Source organism: Leucoraja erinacea, chromosome 8 (assembly GCF_028641065.1).
Source record: "Leucoraja erinacea ecotype New England chromosome 8, Leri_hhj_1, whole genome shotgun sequence".
Lineage (NCBI taxonomy): Eukaryota > Metazoa > Chordata > Chondrichthyes > Rajiformes > Rajidae > Leucoraja > Leucoraja erinaceus.
In genome coordinates, this window is record NC_073384.1 from 31,424,886 (window position 1) to 31,440,854 (window position 15,969).

Consider the following 15,969-nt stretch of genomic DNA (forward strand, 5'->3'; position numbering starts at 1 on the left):
TTTACACAAAGCATGTGGTGGATGTATGGAACGAGCTTCCGGAAGAGGTAGTTGACACAGGGACTATTGCAATGTTTAAAAAGCATTTAGACAGGTACATGGATAGGACAGGTTTAGAGGGATATGTGCCAAACAGGCAAATGGGAATAGTGTAGATGGCACATGTTGGTTGATGTGTTGGGCCGATGGGCCAAGTAGGGCCGATGGGCCTGTTTCCCCACTGTCTCACTCTATGACATAACATTTTCCACATTACGTTGCATCTTCCATATTCTGGTCCATTCAGCTTGTTAATGTTCTCTTGAAGCATTTTAAGTCCTTCCTATTGAATCTCAGCAAACTGAGACCTGTCCATGTTTTCCAGAGATGCTATCTGACCCGCTGAGTTACTCCGGCACTTTGTGGCTTCTTTTGATAAACCAGCATCTGCAGTTCCTTGTGTCTTTAGAAATATGATGTTTGGACCCCTCGTGGCCTATTCTATCTTTCATACATTAAAGTTCATTGTTCTTTATCTCTCTACATCATCGTCTACATCTCTCGTTTCCCTTTCCGGGCCTGTTTCCACACTATCACTATATTTGATTTGAGTACAGGAGCAGGGAGGTTCTACTGCAGTTGTACATGGTCTTGGTGAGACCACACCTGGAGTATTGCGTACAGTTTTGGTCTCCAAATCTGAGGAAGGACATTATTGCCATAGAGGGAGTGCAGAGAAGGTTCACCAGACTGATTCCTGTGATGTCAGGACTGTCTTATGAAGAAAGACTGGATAGACTTGGTTTATACTCTCTAGAATTTAGGAGATTGAGAGGGGATCTTATAGAAACTTACAAAATTCTTAAGGGGTTGGACAGGCTAGATGCAGGAAGATTGTTCCCGATGTTGGGGAAGTCCAGGACAAGGGGTCACAGCTTAAGGATAAGAGGGAAATCCTTTAAAACCGAGATGAGAAAAACTTTTTTCACACAGAGAGTGGTGAATCTTTGGAACTCTCTGCCACAGAGGGTTGTTGAGGCCAGTTCATTGGCTATATTTAAGAGGGAGTTAGATGTGGCCCTTATGGCTAAGGGGATCAGAGGGTATGGAGAGAAGGCAGGTACAGGATACTGAGTTGGATGATCAGCCATGATCATATTGAATGGCGGTGCAGGCTCGAAGGGCTGAATGGCCTACTCCTGCACCCAATTTCTATGTTTCTATATGACTAAATTGCTGCTGATCTAACCTACCTGTATACTGATTTGTTTGCCCATTGTCGTTGTGCTTGCTGAGTTATATTGGTTTTGGTAGAATGTGGGAGAGCAACATATTATAACCTTATTCTATAATATCTCTATATTTCTTCAATATTGTCCTCTGCACTCTGACTTCCTATATCCTACACTTTGGATATTGTACTGCTATCTCTTGACATTCAATGGCATTACCATCATTTAATTTATTGCATGATCATTGTTGACTCATTGACTGGAAACCTAAGTAGACCAGCCATAAACTTACTATGACAAAAGGTGAGTTTATTCAGTGGGCAACTCTCCATAGATGTCTCCTCTTCCCACCCCAATCCTACTGTCATCCACAAGATGCAAGTCAGGAATGAGATGGGATATCCTCACGTCTGCAGTTCCAGCAGCACTCAAGAAGATCAATACCAGACAGGACAAAGTAACCACATACACAATGCACAGCAATTACATGCCCACCTAATAGGGACATATTTTGCTGTTCTTCATTGCCATGAGTGAAAATTCTGGTAAGTTGCCTACAATAATTCAAGAAAGTATCTTTCTAAGAAATGTTTGGGAAGTATAATCCTTGTATCTCCTTGTCAATGTTGCCTGCATATTATCACGGAGCTCATTCTGACACCTTAATTCAGAAACATTGTCAATCTGAAATTGTTGGTAAACATAGAAACTGCTGAAAATATTAAGTCTGGCAGCATTTGAGAAGAGAGAAAAGCAGTAGGAATAAGCCAGGTAACTTTAGACTTGGTTGTTAATGTTCTCTTGAAGCATTTTAAGTCCTTCCTATTGAATCTCAGCAAACTGAGACCTGTCCATGTTTTCCAGAGATGCTATCTGACCCGCTGAGTTACTCCAGCACTTAGACTAAGTGGAGAAACAAAACCCTCGGAAATAAGATTAATCTGAATTTGGAAAAACAGGTTTAAAGAAGAATTTTCTCCGTGGACATAAAGAGTGGTCCTATGTGATTGAGATTTTTGACGATGTAAATAATTGTCTCAATGAGTGGGATACACGGTGACCATGTAAACGAGGAACTCTAGTGCTGGTTTATAAAAAAAAGGACACAAAGTGCTGGAGTAACTCGGCGGGTCAGGCAGCATCCCAGGAAAACATGGATAGGTGACATTTCGGTCTGGGCTCATCTTCAGAAGAAGGGACCTGATCCGAAATGCCACCTATCCGTGTTCTCCAGGGTGCTGCCTGATCCACTGAGTTACTCGAGCACTTTGTGACGTATCCATCGTGATTAGGTTGTATGGATTCAGAACTGGCTTACTCGGAAGACAGGATTGTGGTGGAAGGGTATAATGCTAGCTGGATGTTTGTCATCAGTGGAGTTCTGCAGGCATGTTTGCTGAGGGCTCTATTGTTTGTGGAGATATTTCAGATGGGAGTTTAATCTGAGCAAGTGTGAGCTATTGGATTTTGGGTGGTTGAATATATGGGGAAAATAGACAGGTAATGGCAAGACCCTTAACAGTATTGGTGTATAAAGGAATCTTGGGGCTCAGGTCCATAGTTTCCTAAAAGTGCCAACACAAATTGATAGACTGGTAAAGTAGTATGATATGCTTACCTTTATTGGTCGGGGCATTGAGTGTAAGGGTCATAAAGTCATATTGCAGCTTTGGAGATTTTGGTTAGGCCACATTCCTGTGTGCAATTCTGGTCCCCTGATTACTGGAAGGATGAGGTTGTGGAGGCTTTAGAAAGTGTGCAGATATTTGTCAGAATGCTGCCTGGATTAGGTGATAGCTATAAGGAGAGGTTGGACAAACTTGGATTATTTTCTCTGGAAGATCAGAGGCTAAGGGGTGATCTGATAGAAGTATATTTAATTATGAAAGGCATAAATAAGGCAAGACAATCAACCTTTTTTTCTCTGGGTAGAAATGTCAAAGACCAGAGTACTTTAAGGTGTGAGGAGCAAAGTTTCAATGGGATATGCAGGCCAAGTTTTGTAACACAGAGAGGGTGCCTGGAACACTCTGCCAGGGGTGGTGGTGAAGGCAGACATGATATTGGCATTTAAGAGGCTTTTAGCTAAGCATATGGATATGATGGGAATGGAGGGATATGGATCATGTGCCGTCAGAGGAGATTAGTTTAATCTGGCCCCATGTTTGGCATGGACATTGGACCAAAGGGCCTGTTCCTGTACTGTACTGTTCTATGAGGTTGGTACAGTTGATGTAATCTTTCAGTAAGGCCTTCAAGGTACCATGTGGCATATTGCCTCAAAAGGTAAAACCCTGGAATCCTGGGCAAATTTGATCCAAAATTGGTTTGGTGATAGTTGAGGCTTGTTTTGACGATTAGCCTGTGATCTATGGTGTTAGCAGGGATCTGTGCGGGGACTTTTGCTTTTGTTATATACGTTAACATTCTGGAACAGTATGATTAGTAAGTTTTTGCAGATAACGTGAACATTGGTATAGTGTTGATAATGAGGGGGGTAGTCCTTGGCTTCAGTACAAGACCGGTAAAATGGACAAAGTCATGGCAAATTAAATTTTAATCCTGACAACAGTGAGGCAATGCATTTTGAGAGGCACAATAAATTTGGTTTATTGATTAGTTGTACTTGAGGATTGGTTGAACAGGATGGCACCATGGCACAGAGGGCAGCACAGTGGTGCACTGGTAGAGCTGCTGCCTCACAGTGCCCGAGACCTGGGTTTGATCCTGACTACAAGTGCGGTCTGTGTGGAGCTTGTACGTTCTTGCTGTTACCGAGCGGGTTTCCCCCGGCTCTGGTTTCCTTCCACATCCCAAAGACGTGTGGGTTTGCAAATTAATTAGTTTATGTTAATTTCCCTTAGTATGTAGTGGGATAACTAGTGAACGAGCGATCGATGGTCGGCATGGACACGATGGGCCGAAAGGCCTGTGTCCACGCTGGATCTTTAAACTAAACTAAGCAGGAGGCTGAGGGGGTGATCTTACAGAGGTGCATAAAATCGTGAGGTGAATAGATAGGATGAATGCACAGTCTTTTATCCAGAGTAGGGAAATCAAAAACCAGACGACATAGGGTGGTGACGGGTGAGATTTAATAGGAACCTGATGGGCAACCGTTTCACTCCGTGGGTGGTAGGTATATTGAACTAGCTGGCAGAGGAGGTAGTTGAGGCAGGTACGATAACAGCATATAACAAACACTTGGGTAGAAAAGGTTGAGAGGGTTATGGGTCAAACGAGTGCAAAAGAGTATGTGTAGGACGGAATTGCAGATGCTGGTTTAAACCAAACATAGATACAAAAAGCTGGAGTAACTCAGCGGGACAGGCAGCATCTCTGGAGAGAAAGAATGGGTGACGTTTCGGGTTGCGACCCTTTTTCAGCCTGAAAGTCACAGGAAAGAAACGAGAGATATAGACGATGATATAGAGAGATAAAGAACAATGAATAAAAGATATGCAAAAAAAAGTGATGATGATAAAAGATAAAAACAGGCCTTTGTCAGCTGTTTGTTGGGTGAAAACGAGAAGCTGGTGTGACTTGGGTGGAGGAGGGATAGATAGAGAGGGAATGCCGGGGTTACTTGAAGTTAAAAAAATCAATATTCATTCCATTGGGCTGTAAGCTGCCCAAACGAAATATGAGATGCTGTTCCTCCAATTTGTGTTTAGCCTCACTCGACAATGGAGGAGACCTAGGACTGAAAGGTCAGTGTGGGAATGGGAAGGAGAATTAAAGTGTCTAGCAAACAGGAGATCAGATAGGTTCAGGCGGCCTGAGAGAAGGTGTTCCGCGAAACGATCGCCCAGTCTACGTTGGGGGTGTCCAGAACCAGGGGTCACATTTTAAGAATAAGGAGTAGGCCATTTAGGACTGAGACGAGGAAAACCTTGTGAATGTTGTGAATGTGTAATTCTCTGCCGCAGAAGGCAATGAAGGCCAATTCACTGGATATTTTCAAGAGAGAGGTAGGTTTAGCTCTTAGGGCTAAGGGAATCGGGGTATATGGGGGAAAAGCCAGAATGGGGTACTGATTTTGGATGATCATCCATGATCATATTGAATGGTGGTGCTGGCTCGAAGGGCCGAATGGCCTTCTCCTGCAGCTATTTTCTATTTTTCTATGTTTGGCCTTGCCAATGTATAAGAGTCCACATCTCGAACAACGGATACAGTACACGAGGTTGGAGGAGGTGCACATGAATCTCTGCCTAGCCTAACCTGAAAGGACTGTTGGGGTCCCTGGAGGGAGGAGGTATAGTGACAGGTGTTCTGCGGTTGCAGGTTAAAGTACCTGGGGAGGGGGTGATTTGGGTGGGAAGGGATGAATTAACCAGGGAGTTGTGGAGAGAACGGTCTCTACGGAAGGTGGAAAGTGATGGGGAAAATGTGGCTAGTGGTGGGATCCCGTTGGAGGTGGAGGAAATTTTGGAGGATTATGTGTTGTATGCAACGGCTGATGGGGTGGGAGGTAAGAACTAGGGACTGTTTTGACCAGGGGGGAGGGGGAGCAAGGATGGACCTGCGGGATACCGAGGAGACACGAGTGAGGGCACCATCTGTGATGGGAGAGGGAAACCCCTGTTCCCTAAAGAATGAGGACATCTCGGTTGTCCTAGTACGGAACACCTCGTCTTGGGCGCAGATGCGGCGTAGATGGAAGAATTGGGTGTAGGGGACAGTCTTTGCAGGAAGCAGGGTGGAAAGAAGTGTCGAGATTGTGGGAGCCAGTGGGTTTGTAATAGACGTCAGTCAATAGTCTATTTCCTGTGATGGCGACTGAGATCAAGAAAGGGGAGGGAGGTGTTGGAGATGGTCAAAGTAAATTTGCGTGCAGGAAGAAAATTGGTGAAGTTGATGAAGTCCGTGGGTCCAGGAGGAAGCACCGATTCAGTCATCAATGTAAATGTGATAGAGTTTGGGGATAGGGCCAGTGTACGCCTTGAACATGGATTGTTCAACGTATCCTACAAAGAGGCAGGCATAGTTGGGGCCCAAGCGGGTGCCCATAGCTACGACTTGGAGGAAGTGGGAGGAGTCAAAGGAGAAGTTGTGGAGGCTGAGGACCAGCTCCGTTAGGTGGAGTAGTGTTAATAGAGGGAAATTGGATGTGGTATGAACATTGGCTTCTCCAATTTCAGGTAGTCCTTGCTTTCTCCCTCCTTCCCCTCCCATTCCCAGCTCTCCCACAGCCTACTGTCTCCACCTCTTCCTTTCTTTTCCCGCCCTCCCCCCCCCGACATCAGTCTGAAGAAGGGTCTCAACCCGAAACGTCGCCTATTCCTTCGCTCCATACATGCTGCCTCGCCCGCTGATTTTCTCCAGCTTTTTTGTCTACAAACGGGATCCCACCACTGGCCACATCTTCCCATTTCCTCCCCTGTTGGCTTTCCGCAGAGACCGCTCCTTCCGTAACTCCCTGGTCAATTCGTCCCTTCCGACCCAAACTCCCCCTCTCCTGGCACTTTCCCTTGCAACCGCAGGAAATGCTACACTTGTCGCTTTACCTCCCCACTTGACTCCATTCAAGGACCCAAGCAGTCGTTCCAGGTGCGGCAGAGGTTCACCTGCACCTCCTCCAACCTCATCAATTGCATCCACTGTTCTAGGTGTCAGCTGCTCTACATCAGTGGGACCAAGCGTAGGCTTGGCGATCGCTTCATCCAACACCTCCGCTCGGTTCTCAATAACCAACCTGATCTCCCGGTGGCTCAGCACTTCAACTCCCCCTCCCATTCCGAATCGGACCTTTCTGTCCTGGCCTCCTCTATGACTATAGTGAGGCCCACCGTAAATTGGAGGAGCAGCACCTCATATTTCGCTTGGGCAGTTTACACCCCAGCGGTATGAACATTGTCCTCCAATTTCTGGTAGTCTGCTTTCTCCACCCCTTCCCAGCTCTCCCTCAGCCCACTCTCCACCTCTTCTTTTCTTCTTACTGCATCCCCCCCCCTCCCCACCCCCCCCCCACCCTTGCATCAGTCTGAAGAAGGGTCTCGACCCGAAACGTCAGGAGTTAGATGTGGCCCTTGTGGCTAAAGGGAACAGGGGGTATGCAGAGAAGGCAGGTACAGGATACTGAGTTGGATGATCAGCTATGATCATATTGAATGGTGGTGCAGGCTCGAAGGGCCGAATGGCCTACCCCTGCACCTATTTTCTATGTTTCTATGTCGCCTATTTCCTTTGCTCCATAGATGCTGCCTCACCCGCTGAGCTTCTCCAGCATTTTTGTCTACCCATTCACACAAGTTCTGTTATCCCACTTTCCTCAGCCACTCCCTACACATTAGCGGCAATTTTACAGAGACAAGTTAACCTACAAAGCCAATGCGTCTTTGGGATGTGGGAGGAAACCCACACGCTTGCAGGGAGAATATGCAAATTCAACACAGACAATACTCGAGGACAGGATCCAACACAGATCTCTGCCGTGTGTGGTAGCAAGTCCACCAGCTGGGCCACTATATTTTGTTTTCAACACACAAAAGATTATACATTGATAACTTTGGTTACTAATAAAAAAGAAACTATCCATTTTCAGTCTTAAATCTCTAAGTGACGCTGTGTCTCCCTTTACATCCATTCTATGTTTTAATTCAGTTCAAGACTATGGGGCAGTGCATTGGCTATAAAGTTGCTGGCTAAAAGTGCCAGAGACCCGGAATTGATCCTGAATATGGGTGCTGTCTGTATGGAGTTTGCTCTTTTTCCCTTTGATCGCGTGGGTTTTCTCCGGGTGCTCTTGTTTCCTTCCACATTCCTAAGGTGTGCAGGAACCTTTTTCAGACCCAACCCAAAACATAATATTTTCCTTTTATCCAGAGATTCTGTCTGACCTGTTGAGTTACTCCAGCTTTTTGTATTTATCTTCAGTTTAAACCAGCATCTGCACTTCCTTCCTACACACAGGATACTATACGATAGAACTTTATTTACCCCAGGAGTGAAAGTGTGTGTGTGTGTGTGTGGTGTGTGTGTGTGTGTGTGTGTGTGATACATACACACATATATATATATATGTATATTTATATAGTTATATATTCATATATAAATATACACTGTTGTTTTCTCGTTTATAACATTGATTACAGAGCACTATATTTACATATTCTGTTGTGCTGCTGCAAGTAAGGATTTCATAGAAACATAGAAAATAGGTGCAGGAGGAGGCCATTTGGCCCTTCGAACCAGCACCGTCATTCATTGTGATCATAGCTGATCATCCCCAATCAATAACCCGTGCCTGCCTTCTCCCCATATCCCTTGATTCCACTAGCCCCTAGAACTCTATCTAACTCTCTCTTAAATCCATCCAGTGATTTGGCCTCCACTGCCCTCTGTGGCAGGGAATTCCACATTGTTCTAACTGGGACGAGAGAGAATAAAACACTCTTGACTTGACTTGCATCGCTAATGTGTGGGATAGAACTAGTGTACGGGTGGTCGGCATAGACTCGGTGTTTCCACGCTGTATCTTTAAATTAAACTAAAAACACTAAAACCAGAGGAAATCTAAAGAAGGGTGTCTACCCGAAACGTCACCCAATTTCTTCTATCCAGAGATGCTGGCTGCTCCATGGACTTCCCCCGAACAATTAAAGCATGGAATAGTCTTCATCCTACCATAGTTACCCAACCAGATGCAAATAAATTTAAGGTAGCTCTTTTTTCCCCAAGAAAGAACCCTTTTTTGCTTAAGTCCGAGTCAAGAGAGTTTTATTGTCATGTGTCCCAGATAGTACAATGAAATTCTTGCTTGCTGCAGCACAACAGAATATGTAAACATAATACAGAACAGGAGATAAAAGTTCAGTGTGTATATACCATAGACCATATATATACACAATAAATAAACAGATAAAGTGCAATAGGCTGTTATTTTTCAGAGTTTGGAGTTTGGTGGTGGTGGGTCCACTCCAGTTTAAATTCCATTTGGAATATTTTTGGAGGACCAGGAAACCAAGAAGCAAGAGTTACTCCGGGGAGTTACTCCAGCTCCAAGGAGCGATTCTGCGTTGGATTCAGTGGTCGCGGCGAGGCGGCGACCAGCCAGCAATGGCGGCCAGATCTCCCACAGTCCAAAGGGAGGGCGAAAGTGCCCGGCGTAACTAGTTGCCGTGGCAGTGCGCATGTGCAGGGCAGCACATGCGCACAGCCACAGCCGATGATGCGCTGGCCGACGTTGTGCGCATGTGCAGGGGGAGGATGTGCAGGCCGTGGCAGTGCGCATGTGCAAGGTGGCTGGCCGTGCCGGCGGATGAGGATTGGGCGGAGAGCGGGGAACCGGCGGCACGAAGACGGATGGCGGGCGGAGACGGAGAGTGACAGGGAGAGAGATAGAGGGGGGGATCCCGCTCAGAGTTGAACGATAGGTGTCCCAGGTGCTTGCCAAGCCGTGCAAAATGGCACGGCTTTTAGGTTGCCTGGCGGGACTTTAGGTTGCCATTGGCACCCGGGCAACCGTTAATTTCGAACCCTGTTCGGTCTATCAAGTCTACTCTGCTATTCAATCTATCCCTCTCAACCCCATTCTCATGCCTTCTCCATGTAGCACACATGCTAATTAAGAACCTGTCAATCTCTGCTTTAAAAATACCCAATGACTTGGCCTCCACAGCTGTCTTTGGCAAAGAATTCCACAGGTTCATAACCGTCTGGCTAAAAAAAATCCCTCCTTATCTCCTTTCTAAAGGTATGTCCTTTTATTCTGAGGCAATGCCCTTTGGTCCTAGACTCTCCCACTAGTGGAAGCATCGTCTCCACATCCACTCTAACCTGGCCTTTTACTATTCATTGTTTCAATGAGATCCGCCCCCTCATCGTTCTGAACTACAGTGAGTACGGGCCTAGAGACGTCAAATACTCATCATATGTTAACCCTATCATCCCCGGTATCATTCTCGTAAAACTCCTCGGGACCCTCTCCAACGCCAGCGCATTCCTCTTCACAATGCTCCAAATGCGGTCCGGCCGCCTTGCACAGCGTCTTGTAAAGCATCAGCATTAGTCTGAAGAAGGGTCTTGACTGAAATGTCACCCATTCTTTCTCTCCAGAGATGCTGCCTGTCCTGCTGAGTTTACTTCAGTTTTTTGTATCTATCCTCAGCATTACACCCCTGCTTTTATATTCTAGTCCTCGAAATGAATGGTAATGTTTTATTTGCCTTCCTTACTACCTGCAAATTAACTTTTTGGGAATCCTGCACCTCCAATTTGTGATTTCTCTCCCCATTAAGAAAATAGTTTATGCCTTTGTTTCCACTACCAAAATACATGACCACACATTTTGCTGCGCTGTATCCCATCTGCCACTACTTTGCCTACTCTCCCAACCTATCCAAGTCCTTCTGCAGACTTCCTGCTCCCTCTGCACTACTAGCCCCTCCACCTATCTTTGTATCATCTGCAAACCTGGCCACAAAGCCATCAATTCAATTATCCAAAACGTTAATATATACAATGTGAAGAGTAGCGGACACAACACTGACCCCTGTGGAACACCACTAGTCACCAGCAGCCAAACAGAAAAAGCCCCCTATATTCCCACTCTGCCTGCAGCTATTCAGCCAATCTTCTACGCATGCTTGTATCTTCCTTCTAATACAGTGGGGTCTCATCTTATTTAGCGCCTCATGTGCAGCACCTCATCAAAGGCCTTCTGAAAATATTTTTTTTTTAGTTATAGTGAAGTAAATGAATACATTGTTTCAGTGGGGTTAATATTTAGTCAAAACATTTCCATTGATAACATTTACACAAATTGTATTGGTATCTGTAAATGCTGCTTTATTAAATTCTGACAGTGTAGATTTTTGAAATAATTTTGTATATGGAAATGCATTAACAAAAGAGACTTTTATAGTTCTATACTTATTTTGCAGATACAAGGGTCCGCTACTGGACCATGGTGCTCTGGAGTTGGCAGCAGCTGACGGAGCAGCTTCTCCAGAATATACGAAACTATGTGCCTGGCTTGTAATGGAACTGAAAGCTTTCTATAAACTGATCGAAAATGTCAATGCAACTGCTAGTAAGTACTTATTTTTCATTAAATAATTGCAAGTGGTATCACCCAAGTAACAATGACTGCAATTCAGTTTGCAAATGAAATAACAATATAGGAAAATAATTTGGTGTTAATATTGCATTAATCTGCTGGTAGGTGATGCATATATATTCTGACAACTTGAAGAGACTGTGAGCTAACTTATTGTTGGCATGCCTTTATTTAATTATCATTCTGAATTACTCTGTCTTGGTTCAAACCACTAAAATCACAGCAAACTGGTTGATTGTACATTCAACATTTAAAGTGTAACCCTGTATCATTACGCATGAGCATTAGGTCATACAGCATGGAAACTGGTCCTTTGGCCCACTGAGCTAGTGTACACCTTTATTTTTATTTTCCCTGTTCCCATATTCTACCCCCACCTCGCTTCCTCTTCCCTCTTACTTATGAAGGGGAATATATACAGGTGCACAACCTTTTATCCGAAAGCCTTGGGACCAGCCACTTCTCGGATTTCGGAATTTTTCGGATTTCCGAATGGAAGATTTTTAGCGTAGATTAGGTAGGTAGCGCGGGCGGCTTGAAAAGTCTGGAGCGGCTGCCTCCTCCCCAGAGACCGGGGAATCATTGTAAATCATTGCTTAAATGTTAGTCAGTTAGTTTGGAGGGATTTTATGTGGTGAGGGGGGTGATGGGGGAAACTTTAATTCTTAGTCCCCTACCTGGTCGGAGAGGCGGGGAGCGGGCAATGCCTTACCGGGTCGCCGTGCAGTAAGCTCCGGACCTCTCTGGCCGCCGACTCCCAACATCGCGGAGCTGGGGCTGCGGGCGTCCGGCCGCGGGCGGCGCCGGTTGGAGTTCCGACCCCGGCAACTCTACCCTGGCTGCGCGGTGCTCCAAATCCAGCTCCCGTCTACGGACGCCCGCAGCCCCAGCTCCGCGATGTTGGGAGTCGGCGGCGTCGCAGCGCTGGGATACCAGCGGGGAGCGGGCAATGCCTTACCGGGTCGCCGTGCGGTAAGCTCCAGAGCGCTGTGGCCGCCGACACACAACATCGCGGAGCTGGGGCTGCGGGCGTCCGGCCGCGGGCCGCGCTGGATTTGGAGCGCCGCGCAGCCAGGGGTAGAGTTGCCGGGGTCGGAGCTACAACCAGCGCCGCCCGCCCCAGCTCCGCGATGTGTGTCGGCGGCCACAGCGCTCCGGAGCTTACTGCACAGCGACCCGGTAAGGCATTGCCCGCTCCCGCCTCTCCGACCAGGTAGGGGACTAAGAATTAAAGTTTCCCCTTTCACCCCCCGCCTCCTCCCTTCACATAAAAGCCCTCCAAACTAACTGACTAACATTTAAGCAATGATTTACAGATGTTTAAGTGTCTCCCCGGTCTCCGGGGAGGAGGCAGCCACTACAGTAGTACAGACCTGGGTTGACCGTGGGTCGTTTCGGTTCAAGTTTGGCGCCAAACGCGAGCTTTGGTGTGCAGACGACATCCTGGAAAAAATGTCCGGTTTTCGGAGCTTTTCGGTTTCCGGAACTCCGGATAAAAGGTTGTGCACCTGTAGTAACTAAGTAAGCATGCAGGTACAGCAGGCAGTGACGAAAGTGAATGGCATGTTGGCCTTTATAACAAGAGGAATCGAATATAGAAGCAAATAGGTCCTTCTGAAGTTGTACAGAGCCCTAGTGAGACCACACCTGGAGTATTGTGTGCGGTTTTGGTCCCCTAATTTGAGGAAGGACATTCTTGCTATTGAGGGAGTGCAGCGTAGGTTTACAAGGTTAATTCCCGGGATGGCGGGACTGTCATATGCTGAGAGATGGAGCAGCTGGGCTTGTACACTCTGGAGTTTAGAAGGATGAGAGTGGATCTCATTGAAACATATAAGATTGTTAAGGGCTTGGACACGCTAGAGGCAGGAAACATGTTCCCGATGTTGGGGGAGTCCAGAACCAGGGGCCACAGTTCAAGAATAAGGGTAAGCCATTTCGAACGGAGACGAGGAAACACTTTTTCTCACAGAGAGTGGTGAGTCTGTGGAATTCTCTGCCTCAGACAGAATTCTCTGTCTATTGCCTCTTGCCTATGACAAATAAAAAGGTTGAAATAGCTGTAATACTATGTAATGTGGGTTTGGATTCTAGGATTTGTGACTTTTTTTTACTTTATAGGTCCCACGGAAGCTGAAGAATTTCAGCTGGAAATGAGTGGATTACTAGCTGAAATGTATTGTCCCTATACGGTTCTGACTACTGGAGATGTCACTAAACGTCTTCTCAACACAAATAATTGCCTTTTACTGCTAAGTAAGTTACAGGAGAATTTGTATGTTAAAATTAAACATAGTTGTAATGTTTAGCTCTGCTAATATATTTAAAGATGTATTCTCTTCAGAATGTTGTGTTTTTATACCTGTGCATGTTGGTTATATTACAGAATGAGCAATCCAGAGTTCTTGAATTCAAATAACTAGTTTAGAATCAATCAGATTAGTGAGACACAACCTCCCACGTAAAAAAAAATGCTGACTATCCCTAATCAGCCCTTGTCCATTAAATGCATGGATATCCTATCCCTCAGAATATTCTCTAGTGACTTTCCGACCACTGATGTTATGATCACTGGCCGGTGTACAGCCTTTTCCATGCAGCCCTTGAATAGAGGCACAATATTTGCCACCCTCCAGTCTTCCGGCAAGAAGTAGTGGGGGGAGATGGAGTGGAGACACTTTTAAGAAGACAGACAACTTTTAATAAAGTTTAACGGCCATTTAACATTAACGGTTGGTTTTCCTTGGTTCTGAAAACTCCAATGAGCCAATTAAAATTCCCGGTCAGCATGCTGAAAATTTTTCCGCGGCCAAATTGAGGCCGCAAGTAAGCGGGAACTTCCCTCGAGCATGAAGGAGAGTTCCAGTAACCTCCTAGGACCACATGTCGACCATGCTGCGAGTTTGAGTCGAGCGCAAACTCTTCTAAACTCGCAAATTAGGTAGCCGCAGTGAGACAGGCCCTTTAATGGCGGTAGCCTCTCCTTTTTCACTTTGTTCTTAATATACATATAATCTTGTAGGATTCTCTCTTGGGATTCTCTCTTGGGATTATCTTTTAGGATTCTCTTTTAGGATAGATCCCAGCTGCCTATACATGGCATACCCCACCTTTTTGCTGACCAAATCCTTAATATCCTTCTTTAACAAAGGTTCCGTAATCTTGCTGGCATTAGCAATTTGTGTCATACTTAGCATAACCTCTCTTGACCATGAAGACCTTTATTATATAGTATTGTTGGCAACCCTAACTATACCTAACCTTATTATCTTTGACTGAGTTGAAATAAAGCTTGCCGGTCAAGATGTGCACCCATATGGATGCTAATTAGGCACGAATTAGACTGGAAGGGGATGGTGTATTTTATCCAAATTGTATAGTTTGATGATATATTGACTGAAAGGAATTCTGTTGGTACTCATAAATTGTACTTGAGCAATAAACAGTCACTTCATGAAAGGCTGACATTGGGTTGGATAAAACTCAAATAATTTCATATTTGCGTATCTCCTCACTTTTTTACTTAGCTTACCTGATCTCTGAGCTTGAATCTTCTCGGATGCTTGGTGTGAACAGCCCACCCAAAAAGGAACCAGATAAGACAAGTAATTCCTTTATGGAGCTGAAAACCATTTGCATTACTCTGGGTATGTCCAAACCCCCAGATAACATCACCATGTTCCAGTTCTTCAGTGGGATTGAGAAAAAGGTACATACAATAGAATTGTCTTTATCCGCACCATTTTTTCAGTAGGACCATTCAAGTAAAATAACTTTTAAAAAACACATTGATGGCAGTTCTATTTCAGAAATTAAAACAGTGAATGGTAGGGCTCTGGGTAGTGTTGTAGGGCAGAGGAATCTAATAGTACAGGTAAATAGTTTGAAAATGATGACACAAGTACGTAGGGTGGTCAAGTAGGCTTTTGGCATATTGGCCTTCATCTGACAGTGTATTGACTACAGACGTTGGGAGGACATGTTGCGGTTATATAAGACGTTGGTGAGGCCGAATTTAGAGGATTGTGTTCAGTTCTGGGCACTGTGTTATGGGAAAGATGTTGTCAAGCAGGAAAGGGTACAGAGAAGGTTTACGAGGATGTTGCCAGGACTGGAGGGCCTGAGCTATAGGGAGAGGTTGAGCAGGCTAGGGCTTTATTCCTTGGTGCATAGGAAGATGAGGGGTGATTCGTGTCACACAAATCCGATCGAGGTTTTTGATGATGTGACCAAAGAGGTTTATGAAGGCAGAGCTGGAGACATTGTGTATATATGGGTTTCAGCAAGGCATTCGACAAGATTCCGCATGGTAGGCTGCTCTGGAAGATTAGATCCTATAGGAACTAAGGAGAGATAGCAGGATGGATAGAAAATTGGCTTCATGGAAGGAAACAGAGTAATGGTGGAAGGTTGCTTTTTAAACTGAAGGCATGTGACCAGTGGTGTGCCTCGGTTTGGTGTTCGGTCCATTGCTGTTTGTCATCAATATCAATAATTTGGATGAGAATGTACATGGCATCATTAGCAAGTTTGCAGATGACACTAAAATAGGTGGTATTGTAGATAGTGAAGATGGTTGTCAAAAATTGCAGTAGTATCTTGATCGGTTAGGCAGTTGAGTTAAGTAATGGTAGATGGAATTTAATAGAGGGAAATGTGAGGTGTTGCATTTTGGGAAGACTAACATGGGCCAGA

General features: G+C 45.3%; 1 protein-coding gene across 1 annotated transcript in view; it reads left to right on the plus strand.

Moving 5' to 3' along the window:
* The window catches only part of fam98a (family with sequence similarity 98 member A), a 37,664-nt gene that overhangs the window by 2,166 nt on the left and 19,529 nt on the right, over positions 1–15,969 (plus strand). The window contains exons 2-4 of the mRNA XM_055639324.1: positions 11,099–11,247; positions 13,396–13,530; positions 14,802–14,983. Coding sequence (XP_055495299.1) covers positions 11,099–11,247; positions 13,396–13,530; positions 14,802–14,983 — 466 coding nt within the window. The remainder of the gene's footprint in view (positions 1–11,098; positions 11,248–13,395; positions 13,531–14,801; positions 14,984–15,969) is intronic.